At 40.2% G+C, this 14,184-nt stretch overlaps 1 protein-coding gene across 3 annotated transcripts; it reads right to left on the bottom strand.

Annotated features, from left to right (window-relative positions):
• Positions 1-7,211: 7,211 nt before the first annotated feature.
• rdh8a (retinol dehydrogenase 8a) lies at positions 7,212-13,817 on the bottom strand. 3 transcript variants are annotated; one of them, XM_085157738.1, is made up of 7 exons: positions 13,392-13,817; positions 12,392-12,467; positions 11,015-11,176; positions 9,496-9,675; positions 8,619-8,712; positions 8,336-8,519; positions 7,212-8,229 (listed from the first exon to the last, which is right to left on the bottom strand). In XM_085157738.1, exons 1-7 carry the CDS (start codon positions 13,410-13,412, stop codon positions 8,002-8,004), a joined length of 945 nt encoding a protein of 314 aa, XP_085013864.1. In that variant the 5' UTR covers positions 13,413-13,817; the 3' UTR covers positions 7,212-8,001. The 3 variants fall into 3 exon arrangements, with proteins under 3 accessions (XP_085013864.1, XP_085013863.1, XP_085013865.1); XM_085157737.1 differs by lacking the exon at positions 12,392-12,467 and having other exon boundaries at positions 13,392-13,813; XM_085157739.1 differs by lacking the exons at positions 12,392-12,467; positions 13,392-13,817 and adding an exon at positions 11,867-12,381.
• Between the last annotated feature and the right edge of the window lie 367 nt (positions 13,818-14,184).

The raw sequence follows: 14,184 nt of genomic DNA, 5'->3' as shown, positions 1-14,184 counted from the left end.
TAGTGCTATCTAACTACATTCACACACATTCATACTCCGATGGACGCATCGGAGAGCAACTTGGGGTTAGTATCTTGCCCAAGGATACTTGACGTGCAGACTGGAGGAGCCAAGGATTGAACCACCAACCTTCCGATCAGTAGGTGACCTGCTCTACCTCCTGAGCTACAGCCACCCCATTGTAATGTAAAGTAACTATTAGTGCAATAAAATACTATAACATAGTGTATTGCTTTTAAAAAAAGTTATGAGTGATCTTAACAGTCCATCTGCATCTTAAGGATAAAAGACACTCTTTCGAGGATGCCAATGTTCACATTTTGGACAGAGAGGACAGATGGTTTGAAAGAGGAGTGAAAGAAGCCATCTATGTCCACTGTGAGCGACCATCTTTGAACAGAGACGGTGGTTTGCGACACCAACTGTCTGCCATCTATAATCCAGTTTTGAGTTCCCTCCCCAGACGCCTTAATGCCCACTCACATCCTGGGCCATCTGACCTCAGGAAATCACATGATAAGGTGGGGCCAGGTTTCACAATGAGCTCACTCGAAACTCTGGCTGATTGGGACCCACACCCATTTTCACACCTTGGCTCAGGTGATTAGAGGATCATCAGGGGGTCCTTTTGTCCCTCTTTGGGGGGATACTCCCACAGGGTTTAAATCTGGGACTCCCCGCCATTTGACCTTAGAACTGAAGAAGCTTCTCGGATGAGAGGTGAAACATCTTCAATCAACTTAAAGAAGCCAGACGCTTTTCTTTGCAAGCTCCTTTGACTACGATGACCTGGATGACTGAGAACCTTCACAGACTTATGAGTGATCTGTTTTCTTTTTCCCCTAACAAATCATAATTTAAACAACTATATTTTGTATTTACTTGGATTATTCAGAAGAAACAGAAATACCACACACAGCTTTGTCAAGTTAGTTTTAACTCAGGCCCTAAATATATACAGTATACAAAATATAAACAAATGTAAAGGATATAGGGAAAGTTATTCAAATTTAGTAATTTATTTATAAACTTTATTTATAAGGACATGTTATATGCTGCTATTATGTGCAGGATGAGTGATTAGTCTTTGAATAGCACTACTGTAGCATACAGAAAGGTTTAGAAATTTAACATAGCTTACATTCAGCCAATGCCACAGTAGTATCTCCCATGCAATTTAGTGAATTTCAAGTATTTACCAGCATGGAGATCTCTTTACCCTTGGCTCTCACAAGCAGCTGTCTAGCTATACATCCATTTTTAACAGCTTATCCAGTTCAGGGGATCCTTTTCCAGTATAAAATTTTACACCCACACTCATGAGCAATTTAGAATCATTAATTAAGAAGACATACTGATTCTAACCCAGAACTTTCTTAAGGCCACCATACTAACATCTCCACCACAGTACTGTCCATCTATCTAATTTATTCATGCAACTGATGTCACTGCACTATTAAGTTTGCAAAGTTAGATAACGAACATTGAACTAAGCTGAGCTTCACAGCAGTGTCTGTTCTGTAATAAATAAGTTATTACATCCAGTTAAGCTAACCTCTTTGTTCCCTACCCTCACCTAATTTAATCCATGATAAATATCATACTTAAGTGGAATTTATAGTTCAGCAGGGAGAGTGCATTCCCAGTCTGTTGGCAGTCCAGATACCTGCAGAGAACTGCACCCCTTTTGCGGTTTTGCCATCCCCAGTGAACTCCATTGTTGCTCCTTTACTCACTACAGCCCAGTAAGTATTTGGCAAATGCCTACATAATCTGCTTCTAGCATTATACAGAAACAATTATGAAAATACCCATATCCAACTGTGAAAGAAATATTTTAAGTTTAGTCTGGCACAAAGCTGAGATGCATTTTTTTTACCTGCGATATTTAAAATTAACATGTGTTTTATTTTCATTATCAAAAGATTTTTTTCACAACACATCTACACTATCAACATTATGACCACCTCCATCTGCCTGAAGGCTTGAAGTTTACAGGGTGAGCAGTTACAGTCGCACGTATTGTCCTTGCTTTGAAATACGAGGGCCTTCCCAATAAGATTTTAAATATTTAATACTGAAAACTGTGAACTATTTATTTCTGAAAGTAACATTTGAAAATCTAAAAAGTGCTAGCTTTATACATACAAATTTATGTTGTGTATACATTTTGGGTTTCAGTGATACTGCCTTAAATTTTGTTTAAATTTTCCTTGTCCAGAGCATTTCTGAGCAGGTTCTGTTGAAGGCATTTTGTTTTGATTCTTGCTCATGTAGCTACCTTTACCTGCACTATAAGCTTGAACAAGAGTACTCCTCCCTCAGGGGTGCCCTTTACAGTGCAACACTTCCCCCCCCAGCAACCGCAACCAGGCTTTTCACATACAAGCGAAGTTAATGTGTGTGAGGTCTCTCTGTTAGAGCCTCAGGGAGATACACATCATCTAGTAGATTAGATAGAAAGAAGATGAAAGCAAGAAAGCAAATCAGAGAGAAGAAGAGAGCTGTGGTGTGATTTTCTTTGCTTAGAGTTAGGAGGAGAAATAATTTAAAATCCAAAAATGAGGAAGCAGGGGAAGCAGAAGAAAGTCATTGAAAGTATCTGTTAATAACAGACACACTGAGAGAGAGACAGAAATGGAGGTTGAGAGGGAGTCCGGCCAAATGACAGAGGCGTGTTTGTATTCTGATTAGACTGAGCCAAATGGAGGTGGCTAAACCAGTGGAGATAACAACAAAGACATCTCTTCACTCGGCACAAAGCTATGAACATCTTTTCACGGTCAATCGGAGGAGGCATTCTTTTGTTTTGATAAAATAAATAAATAAATCAAATCGGGGGTGTGTGTGGGGGGGTGAGGAGAATCAGTCTTGCTGGAGCCATCAATGCCACACAAAGAAGACTGTTCATCTCATCTTAAATGAAGGAGATGATCACATGCCTATTGGTTCTGCATTCTGTGAGCATGTTCCATATGCTTAAGTGAGGGACTTTTTCAAACTATGTTATAATTAGGTTCTTATGAACTTGGATTTTGAATGTCTATTCACTCTCACCGTTGCTGCCAAAATCTGATGCACTCAAGCTGAATAAACAATGATCTGGCCTCTTTGGGTTAAGACAGGCTTCCTGGCATGGGTGTGCCCGAACCCTTTTAGGTTTCTCATCTTTGGCGACAGTAAATAGATCATACCCATGGCAGGGCTGATCAGAGAGGCTGGGATACAGCCAGGGTTGCCAGGCAAGGGAAAACTTCAACACCAATAGATTCTCTGATGAGGTAACTATGTATCACACAGAGAGTAAGGACTAAGGGCTATCTGTTTAGTTCTCTTTCCATCTGGCTCATCCATGCATGCACATGAACATCCACTAAACTCTGGCTGCCAGAGGCATAAGGGAAAACACAACCATCCTCGAGAAACAAATTAAAAGCATCCGATGGTTGGAAATATTCCCTCCTCTGTGTTGGTTGAACCAGAAAGCAAAGCCTGTTGTTATTTTTCTGTAAATTAAAAATATAAATGCTTCACAGCATGTAATTCCCAGACACTAAATTAAAACACAGAGCAAGAGAAACCGGAAGATGCAGTGACAGATTATAATTTAGAGAAAGAAACAGGAGTTGTCTAAAAAGTGTGAAAAGAGAGATTTGTTAATCTAACTGTTCATACTGGTGATTGTGCTTTTGTTCATTTCTTTTTGGACTCATGCTTCTTGCCTTGTCTTGCCCTCTCAAACAGGAGTTTCTGGTTTTGAGTAAGATTTGTGCAATGACGCCAGTGGCTTTGCTGTCAGGCTTATCTTATGGAATATTACACCAGGCTGACCTCACTGTCCAAAAAAAAAAAAAAAAAAAAAAAAGCTGATCGTGTTACCCCAGCTCAGATTACATCATCTTTAAGCCCCGCACAATCAACCACCATCCCCTTATTTAAGATGTATAATGCCTGTACACAGATTGAACCCTCTAATCACAGGACAGCAGTCTGTCAAACTGGTAATTTTGAGAATATGAACAAAGCAGAACAATACGACTTGGTAGTAGGCAAACTGAGTCGTGGTCTGGAAATTCCTGACAGAGTGTTTATGTTCTGGAAGAGTTGTGGCGAAAGTGGACAACACTAATGTTGTAATGACTGTGACAATAGGAGTTCTGTGTCTGTAAAACAATGTGTATGGCGAGGGCCAAGATTTTTTTTAAATTCTAAATAATCCTGAATGACCTTGAAAACAAGCTCTACTCAGAATGTGAGATAATGACGCCCTCTCCAAGTGACCCGTGTTGAGTCTGTAAGAGGTCATTGCACAGTGGAGCTATGGAGAAGGACAGCAGAAAGGGGAGCCAGACAGTGTGGCTCAGATATAACGCAGAGGAAAGAGAAAGGGAATGCCAGAAATCAAGAAGTGACAGAAAACAAGGGAGATGGAGAAGCGGTTGTGTTTTTTGTTTCTCTCTGTGGATTATGCTGCCCTAATGAACCCAGCTACCAAAAGTCCGCCACAGGGCAACAAGGGCTTCTCCTGTTTTTATTATATGAAGACAGATAGTTCCCCTCAGACCTCACTTCAACTTTAAGGATAGTAATGTGCCCCATGTGGCTACATCTCCATTCACATGCAGCCTCGTTCCAGGTTTTCTCGGCCACTTAAACCCATTTCTCCCATAAGAATTAAACCTTTAAGAACTGTTGCTTTTACTTAAATTTTGTCTAATGTCTACTGCGTACCAGTAAAGCAGTTTCGGACTCCTTTGAACAAATTGCAAATTCTCGGTTGATATGATGATGTTCAATTGTTTCCTGTACACACAGGCCGTATTGTTCAAAATGAAATAAATTGCAACAATTTGTGAGGAGGAGGCGCTTGCTCAGATAAACTTTTATGAGGACAGCAACCTCCTGTGAAAAAGGAAGACGAGTAAGGATGTGTACTAGTGTAGCAAGGAGAAGACAACAGAGCACAGAAAGATGCAGAAGAGTACAAAGTATAGTTATGGCATGCACAGTTAATCTCTCAATTATACCTTTCTGTTCCTGTTGAAATTAATGCAGCCGTTTATATTATTTTTTCTGTAATATTATTCACAGATAGTCAAAATGTTTTTAAATAGAAATTGGAGTAAAAATAGAAGTTGGATAATCCTAGCTGACCTGGGATCAAACTGAAGCACCCTGTCTAGACGTCAGCATCACTTTGAGTAGCATCCCACGCCTCTATCTCTTTCCCTTTCTCTTTGCCCTTTTGCACTTCCCTTCTCTTCCTGTCTGCCCTCATTTTCACAGCTTGGTTCTCACAAATTTCTGCCCTTTGCATCTATCTTTTTCTTTTTGATCTTTGACTCTCTGTTTTCTTATTACTGTCGGTTTCAGGCTTAGGTGTGGTTATTTGGTGGTGAAGATGACAGTGAAAGCTGGATGTGGTAAAATGCCCATGCAGACAGATTGAAAAGAATGTATCCCACTAACATGCCAAAGATAACTACTGAGGTTCTCCTTCTTTCATTCAGCTGTTTGTACTCATATATTTTCTGTCCGAAAATGCAAGTGGTTGATTACTAAGTACACATCAAGGCTGCATAAGGGCAGAGCCAGAGTATGTTTACAGGCTCAGAAATTGTGACAGGGTTACAATTAAGGGAAGACCTAACCACATCGCATTACCCTCATTATATTGCAATGACATTCTCAATTGTGAAACAAAGGTACAAAACAATGGTTTAATAAGACCTCTTGTTTAATGAGACTTTGCTTTAACTCTTGTGTTCATTCAGTTAGTAAATAGGTCTTCCATTCAGGTCTAGGCACCCTAATTCTCATTTTCCCAAGTGCGACACACCCCACCCCCTGCCATTAGCCTTCGGTGTCCCACATTGGGTCTTGGCATCCCCCTGAACATTCAGAACATACAGACTCCTCCCCCAACCTCCTCAGATTCCCTATTCCCCTTCCCCTCCAACCCCTGTACACACACCCATTTGATTGTGATTGACAGTGTCTTTGTTCCATTGTGCTGAGCTGTCGCCTCTGATGAAGACACATACACAGAGCCGAGGCACTGCACTCATTGTACACTGTGCAGAAACTACAGGTCTGCAACCAGTTGCACTGTCCGTGCATTCAGACTAGGTGTGCGTAAACAGCTTTGTGCATGGAAGGTCATAGCAAAATGTGACAGGGCAGAGTGCGTAGGAAGAATGGCTAGACTGCTTTGGCCATACTGCAGGCCTCACCCACTGTGGACCAGGACCAGGGGGTCCAGGCCTGATAGGCTAAGAGGGCCAGCTGGAGAGGGAGGCTCGGGGCTGCGCAAAATGTGTCTGAGGTTGTCAATAGTTTTCACCCCTCCTCAGGGATGGGAACCAGGTCACATTCTCTCACACGGCACAAAGCCGGGTGTGTGTGTGTGAGAGGGTTGGGGGTTCAAGGGAGGGGTTTTGATGGGGAGCAGGCCATGACCTCTTTATATCCATCAACAGATCACTATCTTGGCCCATAGACATGGTCTTATAACACATTCACAAACACATTCACATGCATGCAAACACATGCTAATTTTTGTGCATAAGCACAGACAATTTGTCTCACTGACAAAAATTTAAGTGTGTGCTCAAAAATTGGCCTTATGCAGGAGTTTTTGTTTTGACCTGTGTATGAAATTAAAAAATGATTTTTGAACACATTCTCTTATTATATTTTTTTCAACCAGTATTTTCAAAATATCCATAGGGTTTGACCTTGATACATTTATTACTAATAGATCAATTGTTACAAATATAGCTAGTGAAAAATAAGTGTAATGTCCAGTTTCTCAAACTAATTTAATTAAATATTGTCCTACTTGTCTGTCTCAAGTAGATACCAGTTCCTGGACAACTTCAGCTGCTTCTCAGCAGTAGGAAAACACAGGTGAAGTAAATTTCACTGCACCAGATGGCTCAGTAAACCATACTGGTGAGCCAGAAAGCACAATGTCAGGACCCCAGAACTACTTCAGGCAAATGGAATATTTTGTTGAAAACGGTGCTTTTGTGTGAATGACACTGTAAAAATCAGTGCATGTCCCGTATAATCCACAGGTTGGGAATCAGGGTAAAACAGTGAAATGCCGCCCCCCTGTGGTATCGACCGAGTCTGTCAGACAGAGAGCTTTCAAAGTCTAAGTGGTCACGTTTTTTGTTATTTGTGTTCTTAAAAAAAACCATTCAGAGTAAATCAGAATTCACTTTATTTTTTCCATTAATTTGCTTGGTAAAAGTATCTGATCCAGCCCTTCGTAAAACTTAAAAAAAAAAAGAAAACCCCAAAACAAGCAAACATTCGGTTTATCAAAGATTAGAAATATGATTCAACAGCAGTTATGACCATGAGAACATTATATTAAGGTGAACATAAAATTAAGGGCACTGAAGAAAGATGAAATATTTATATATATATTTATCATATATTCTGACTCTGTCTTATATGTCATTACTCTGATGAGTAATGAAACAATACCTAGGTTGCAACTTATGGTATTGTGATTGTGATATTTATTATTATTTTATGGTTTCTCTCATCATCTTAATTTATTTCTTGTGCTTTGACATCTGTCCATGTGTTTCCATCTTAAGTTCCATCTTTACGTTTTCATTTAACAACATATATATCCAACAACTTACAAAGCAGCTGTTCAGTTCTTGCCATACCACCCAGACTCTGGCATGAGTTCCTCGTCATATTATACATACAATAATCCAATGTGTGTGTTGTTTGTATGTGTGTGTTGTGGTGTATGCATGTTTCTGTGTCAGTACATGAGGTCACCCTATATATAACATCTCTGTGACAAACTTGTGCAGCTGTGCATGTTGTCTTGAGAAGCTTATTGTGGCTCTGTCTTTAAACTAAAAGGTGGCTCCTCTCTCCAGGTTACTTGCTCTAGTCTACCTGCTGTGCAGGAAACCTCCGTTCAACAAACTGTGAGGTTAAAGTTAAGTGACAGAATTACACACTCCATCTTCAGTTAGGTGAGATGGTGCGTCTACGCAGGCAGCTGCACGTCAAGCACTTGAGGATGCTCATGGTGATGTGCATGAGAGGGCCGAAATTGAAGAGTAGATTGTAGAATGTGTTTACAGACAGGCCTCCAGTCTCATCGGCATATTTCAGGGCCACAATGGGTGTGTAGAGGCTGTTGGTCAGATTCCTGAAGCGAGGGTTGTTTGACTCAATAACCTTTTTAGTGCACTGGAAAAGACAAGAGGCAACAGAACATTTTAACGGCTGCACGCAGAACATCAACATAAATTCCTGAACTGGGTTCGGTGTAGGGGTTAGAAACCAATTCTTTTACCTTAGCTATGTCATCTGGTGTTTGGCCCATGGCCTCAAATATATCTATTGATGATGGCAGGTAAACGTCTTTAAAATAACGAACTGTGTCAGCATCCGCACCAGGATACTCCATCTTAGCCACATCCTCCATCATTTTCGTTTCAAATTCAGTGTGCACTGGGCCAGGCTCAATCATGGACAACCTGGGGTAAGTTAGATACAGTGTGATCAGTGGGGATGGTATTTTCAGTAGAAAATAAAGACACATGTGAAGGAAGAATAGAGGAAAGAGGGTAATCTACCTGATATTGAACTTCATCAGTTGCACAGCCAAACTCTCACAGAAGCCCTCCATTGCAAACTTAGAAGCAGTGTAAACATCGTTGAATACCACGCCTGATTAAAGAACAACAAGAGGAGATGAAGAAGCTCAATGCACCGTAAAATGAGATTTCAAAGTACTCAATCAAGAATAGAAATCACTCACTAGATTTACAGATAAAGGACTGGGGTTTAAAAAAAAGTAGCAGGCAGGACAACACAAGTGGCAGACATTATGCAAGCTAATTCAGCAGTTTATCAGAAAGCGTCCAACCTGCTTTGCTGGAGGCGACCATTATGCTACTTCAAACAAGTTAAAACAAACACTAAAAATTCTTTGCAAGAACTTGCAGTTTGACTCAAATTACTGTAAGTTGTCAGAGCTCTACTGGAAATGTGAAACAGAGACCAACGAATAAAAATATTAATATAATAATGAATTTTAAAAAATCATTTAAATTACCTAACAGTTTCATCTACTAAATCTACAGATATAACCTCAAACCATAAAGATAAAAATGCTGTTAACTTTCCTTTTGGATAAAACAATGTCAGCTCATACAAGCTAAAATTTTGGAACACGCACAGTGTTTTGCAAGTCATTATGAGTGATTATGGAGAGTGTTGACTCTTTAATCTTCAAAATGTATATTCAATATGTTCTCTTTTGATATGCAGGAATCCAGTAAGCCTTATACCAACCAAAGTTGCCAGATTTAGAACCTACATGTAGCTTAATAGATTACAATAAACGGTCTATTACACGGTTTATTGTAATTTGTCGTTCTCAAAATGTTTTTGACGTTAAGTTAGAATAGCACTACAAATTTTCTTATGCATAACTAATTACACTCATACCCTGAAGACCCATGACGCTGCTCATGACGATAATGTGCCCTGAACGCCTCTTCTTCATGTCTGGCATCACTTCTTTGATCATACGAACCACTCCAAAGAAGTTGGTCTCAAATACTTTTTTCATCTCCTCAATGCTGATGCTTTCCACAGGTCCAAGCAAGCCCACACCTGCATTGTTGACTGGCAGGAAACAGACACACAGATAATGCATTGTCCATAAATGCAATGATCAAAAAACAAAAACAAACAGAAATAGAGCGATATTTGATTTTATTACTTCATTAGACCATTTGTTAGTTAAAGCTGGTTTTATGTCTGTGAAGGTTCTCAGTCATCCAGGTCATCGTAGTCAAAGGAGCTTGTAAAGAAAAGCGTCTGGACTTCTTTAAGCTGCTTGAAGACGTTTCACCTCTCATCCGAGAAGCTTCTTCAGTTCTAAGGTCAATCTGGGACTCTCTGCCATTTGACCTTAGAACTGAAGAAGCTTCTCGGATGAGAGGTCCAGATGCTTTTCTTTACAAGCTCCTTTGACAAAGCTGGTTTTACTTGATACTGCCACCAGATGTCAGTATGTGACAACAACATAAAGGTCTGACGTAACACCAGACTGAAGAGCCTTTGGGTCTTGAGTAATTAGGCGAAAGGGGATTTAATGCTGGATTTAGACTAAGATGGAGACAGGTTTATAAATAGATACTTTATCCAGGCTAAAGGTTTAAGGACCATAAGTGAAAAGTGTTATGTATTCAGAAGATCTGGTAAAATGGACATTACTGCACTATAAAATTACTTGGTAAATTCTGGATCACACATTGTGATTTTAGTTGTGAGGATTACTATTCAGAAAAATAAAGTATTGCAGCTGCACAGTGCTGTAAGCTTAGCTTCAGCTAACTCTCTCTCGGGATATTAATGTGGTAGCCCATTCAGTTTTGGTCCATAATCTTTCTGACCACTGGAATTTTAAGACTCAGACTCCTCCCTCCACATACTCTAAGTGTCAACAAGTGCAACTACTGTTTAAAATGTTTGTTTCACAAATAATCAAAGCCTTTGTCCTGAACTGTTGTTATAACTTTAGCAATAGCACACGGCTTTACTTTTTATAAATACATGTATATTATTATCATTCCCACTGCACTTTATTTACATATTGTAACCATCTGTACATATTATAGTGTTTTTGCATACATCTCTAATTCACCTTTTCTTCCTGTTTCTTGAGCTGCTGTAAACAGTTGAATTTCCCCAGTGTGATTAAATAAAATCTATGTCTATGATATTATATTTATTGAAATCAAAAGCAGCTCTCCCCAATAATAGCATAGACTTTCTATTGAATACGCAAAACTATAAAATGAAGCAGAACGATAGTGTTCCATCATATGTTAAAAAAATAATTCTGTGTATGAACTCTTGTAAAACACATAATAAAACACCAAACATAGACTTATCCAAGGACAGAGAATCGATCATCATGACCTGCTTTTTAAAGAGATACACTTTGTGTCCCACTCACTCAGAATATCAATATGGCGGTCCTTAACGTTATTAACGCACTGCCTGACGGACTCATCGCTACACACATCTAATGGAAGCAACGTCAAGGTCTTTCCATATGCGTCTCCAGCTGCCTCCACCAACTTGTCCTTCTTCTTCAGGTCCCGCATCGTGGCAATGACTGATAGGGAGACACAGAGAACTGTATGGAGATAATGTGGCTTCAGACTTTGCAAAAATAAATATGATAGCGGAAAGGTGTCATCTAACACAACTTGAAGCGGCAAAGAAATGTTTAGGAATGTGAGGAGCACTTAAAATTATCAGTATTGGAATAGTTTAATGCATTTACACATTTTTCTGACTATCACTGTTGCATTTAATATGAAAGTATTAATGCAATCATTATATTTTTAATGCTGAAGAAGTGACAGAGGACTCAAGTGACATTACTAAATTAACATTTCTTCTTGGACAAACACACCAGTGTAAAAACAAACAAGCACCCACACATGCTCAGATAGTGACACTCAGACGTGTGGGTCAGAGTTCCTGGAAAAGACCACGCCTGTTAGTTTACAGGGGACAGAATTGATTTCCTCTGAACTTTACCCGCTGGGGAACATTAACCTACATAAAGCGGAGGAATCTACCATGACCAACAACAATGAATATAAGCGCCGCTGACTTGGCTTCCACAGCTTCTTCCTTTTTGTGTGCTCTGCTTACACTTGGCAGACTGGCGTTATGTAACTGAGAAAACAGAGGCACTGGTGTTGCACAATGGCAATAGGCAGGAATAAACAACCTCTTATTCAAACATTTACCTAAGTCTACCTGTTGTCATTGGCAGACAAAAGCAAATCCTCACCTTATTCTCATGTGAACAGAGATGAGGTTGGATAAGTAATCAGATTTGGACCGCTTTGCTGTGGAGGCTTGGACTGCTGTGCAGTGTTACTGATGCAACATGATGTATAACAATGTCTATCTATCTAGCTGTCTGTCTGTGTGTCTGTCATATATGCTCTATGCATAAACAACATCTTGTGAAGAGTAATTGGGTCTACTTTAGACCAGGATGTCCAGGAAGGGTTTCAAGGAAGCAACAGAAAGCTTTGCGTTTTGAATAAGACATGAACAAGAGGTCTATTGTTCTAAATGCTCCTGAAGGAATTACAACTGGGCAGCTTAACTATTCTTGAATGAACCACACTGCAAACACAGGGGTATTTTAAGGCCTTCTCTGAATTTCATCCATGTCACTGCAACTAATTCCTACTTAGTGCACAACGCAATATTTAATCTCAGTTGGATTTCCTAAGGAATAGAGCAGATCAATGCAATCGCCAAGATGTGGCCTTATTGAAAGCAGGTCACACTGTTCAAACCAAACCAGTGTTGGGAGGGAGGGAGGTTTTGTTTTCCTCATCTATTTCACAGTAATAAATCCCATCATATCCCAGTGGCCCCTAACAAGAGACAGAGAAAAAAAAACAAAAAACAAAAAAAACAAGGTTTACTGAACCCTGTCCAGTTGTTCGTACCATGTTAATAATGACAATTCTAACTGTCCATAACCTGTCAAAGTAAGCAAGGGCTGACTGTAGCTTTATGGCAAATTATACAGTTTAGAGTCATAGCTAAAAACAAAAATCTGGTCACAAGGCTCTTGGTACAAACCCCTCTAACATAATTCTGTCTGAGGCTCCACAGATTGACACAGGACGATTTTTTGATTTAGTTCTAATTCCTCCAGTGACATTAATAATAGCTGGGAAGCAGGAGAGGACCAACAGTGTCAAAGTGTGAAACCTTAACTCCACTGCCTACCAATGAAGACTTCAAACAAGGCCCTTGCTTTAGAGTGAACCCTCGCTTGTACAGGTCTCAAACTTTGTCCCCCTTTCAACACTCGCTCCAGTGAGGGGACTATGGGCACATTAGACACGGCACTAAACCGGAGCAGGCGGTCTACAATTCACTGCAATAAAAGGGGGCTTTGTGCTGGAGAAGTCACTTGAAAGAGAACTGACAAGACCTCTTTTATGAATCCTGCCTGGCAAGCGGCATCCTTGCAGAGCCCTACCCTGGAAACTGCGCTTTCAAATGATAATAGTCGAGTCAAAGGGGCGACTGAATCCCAGTCCTTACAAAGGGATATGGATCCGATATTACAGGGGTTAGCATTTTAATTTAACCCACGCTAGATCACGTATGAGCGTTTAGACGGAGCGTTGCGCATGAAACTTGATCAAACTTTATGCGTAAAGGAAGCTTGCAGCGTGTTGCTGGGAAAAATAAGCACGAAATTGTATTTCAAGCGAACCACAATATTACAGGCTTGTTACAAACAGGACCGATCAAACAAACAATGTAGAAGAAAGCGCATTTACCATGGTAACGACTCTTTTCATCTTTGGCCAGGATGACGGCAATTCGTAACCCGATGCCGGAGGAGCAGCCGGTGATCAGCACAACTTTCTGCCCACTGTTCGCCATGATTTGTCCGTATACGCGCAGTGTTTTTCAGGGGTTTTCTGCTCCAGATGGTCCCAGCCGAGGGAGCTGCCGATAACCGAACTTTAAAAAACTAAAGCCGATCATGCAGCCACAGCAGCCATGTGAGCGCCTAATTCAGTCACATGTTTCATAAAAATCAGTAAACACCCCCCCTCAAAAAAAGACGTGATACCGCAAACACCCCTTGCAGTTACTTGATAGGTGCCGACTGCCCTAGAAAAAGTAGCCTAGTTAATTTCCTTAAAAATGTGTGGACGTGCACGCGCGTGCGTAGAGGGGGCAGTGCTTATTTGATTTCTGAGTTGGTGACCCCAGCAACTGTAACAGTAATCATGGAGTTAATCGTCACAATGCTCCAGATAAAACCTTGATTAGGGCTTTTTCAGTAAGTTGCCTATCCTATGATTCAACACTGTAATGCGTTAATTTAATTAGAATCTACTTAGCATAAACTAAAAATAAGCTAAAGTACACTATTTAAACGGGCTTTTAAAATAACAGGTCCACATATAGCTGCACACACAGACACACGGAGAAATACACACACATATACTCGCCAGCTTTAGGTTATTTATAAAACATTCCAACCTTTGCTGAAATTTAGTTTGAAAGGTATTTACTTAATGCTCTGCATTCCACTGACACCTAGTGGTAAGGTAGGCGCAG

This window comes from Neolamprologus multifasciatus, chromosome 4 (genome assembly GCF_963576455.1).
Source record: "Neolamprologus multifasciatus chromosome 4, fNeoMul1.2, whole genome shotgun sequence".
NCBI classification, from domain to species: domain Eukaryota; kingdom Metazoa; phylum Chordata; class Actinopteri; order Cichliformes; family Cichlidae; genus Neolamprologus; species Neolamprologus multifasciatus.
Note: the sequence above shows the minus strand (reverse complement) of the source record. Positions and strands in the feature narration are given on the sequence as shown.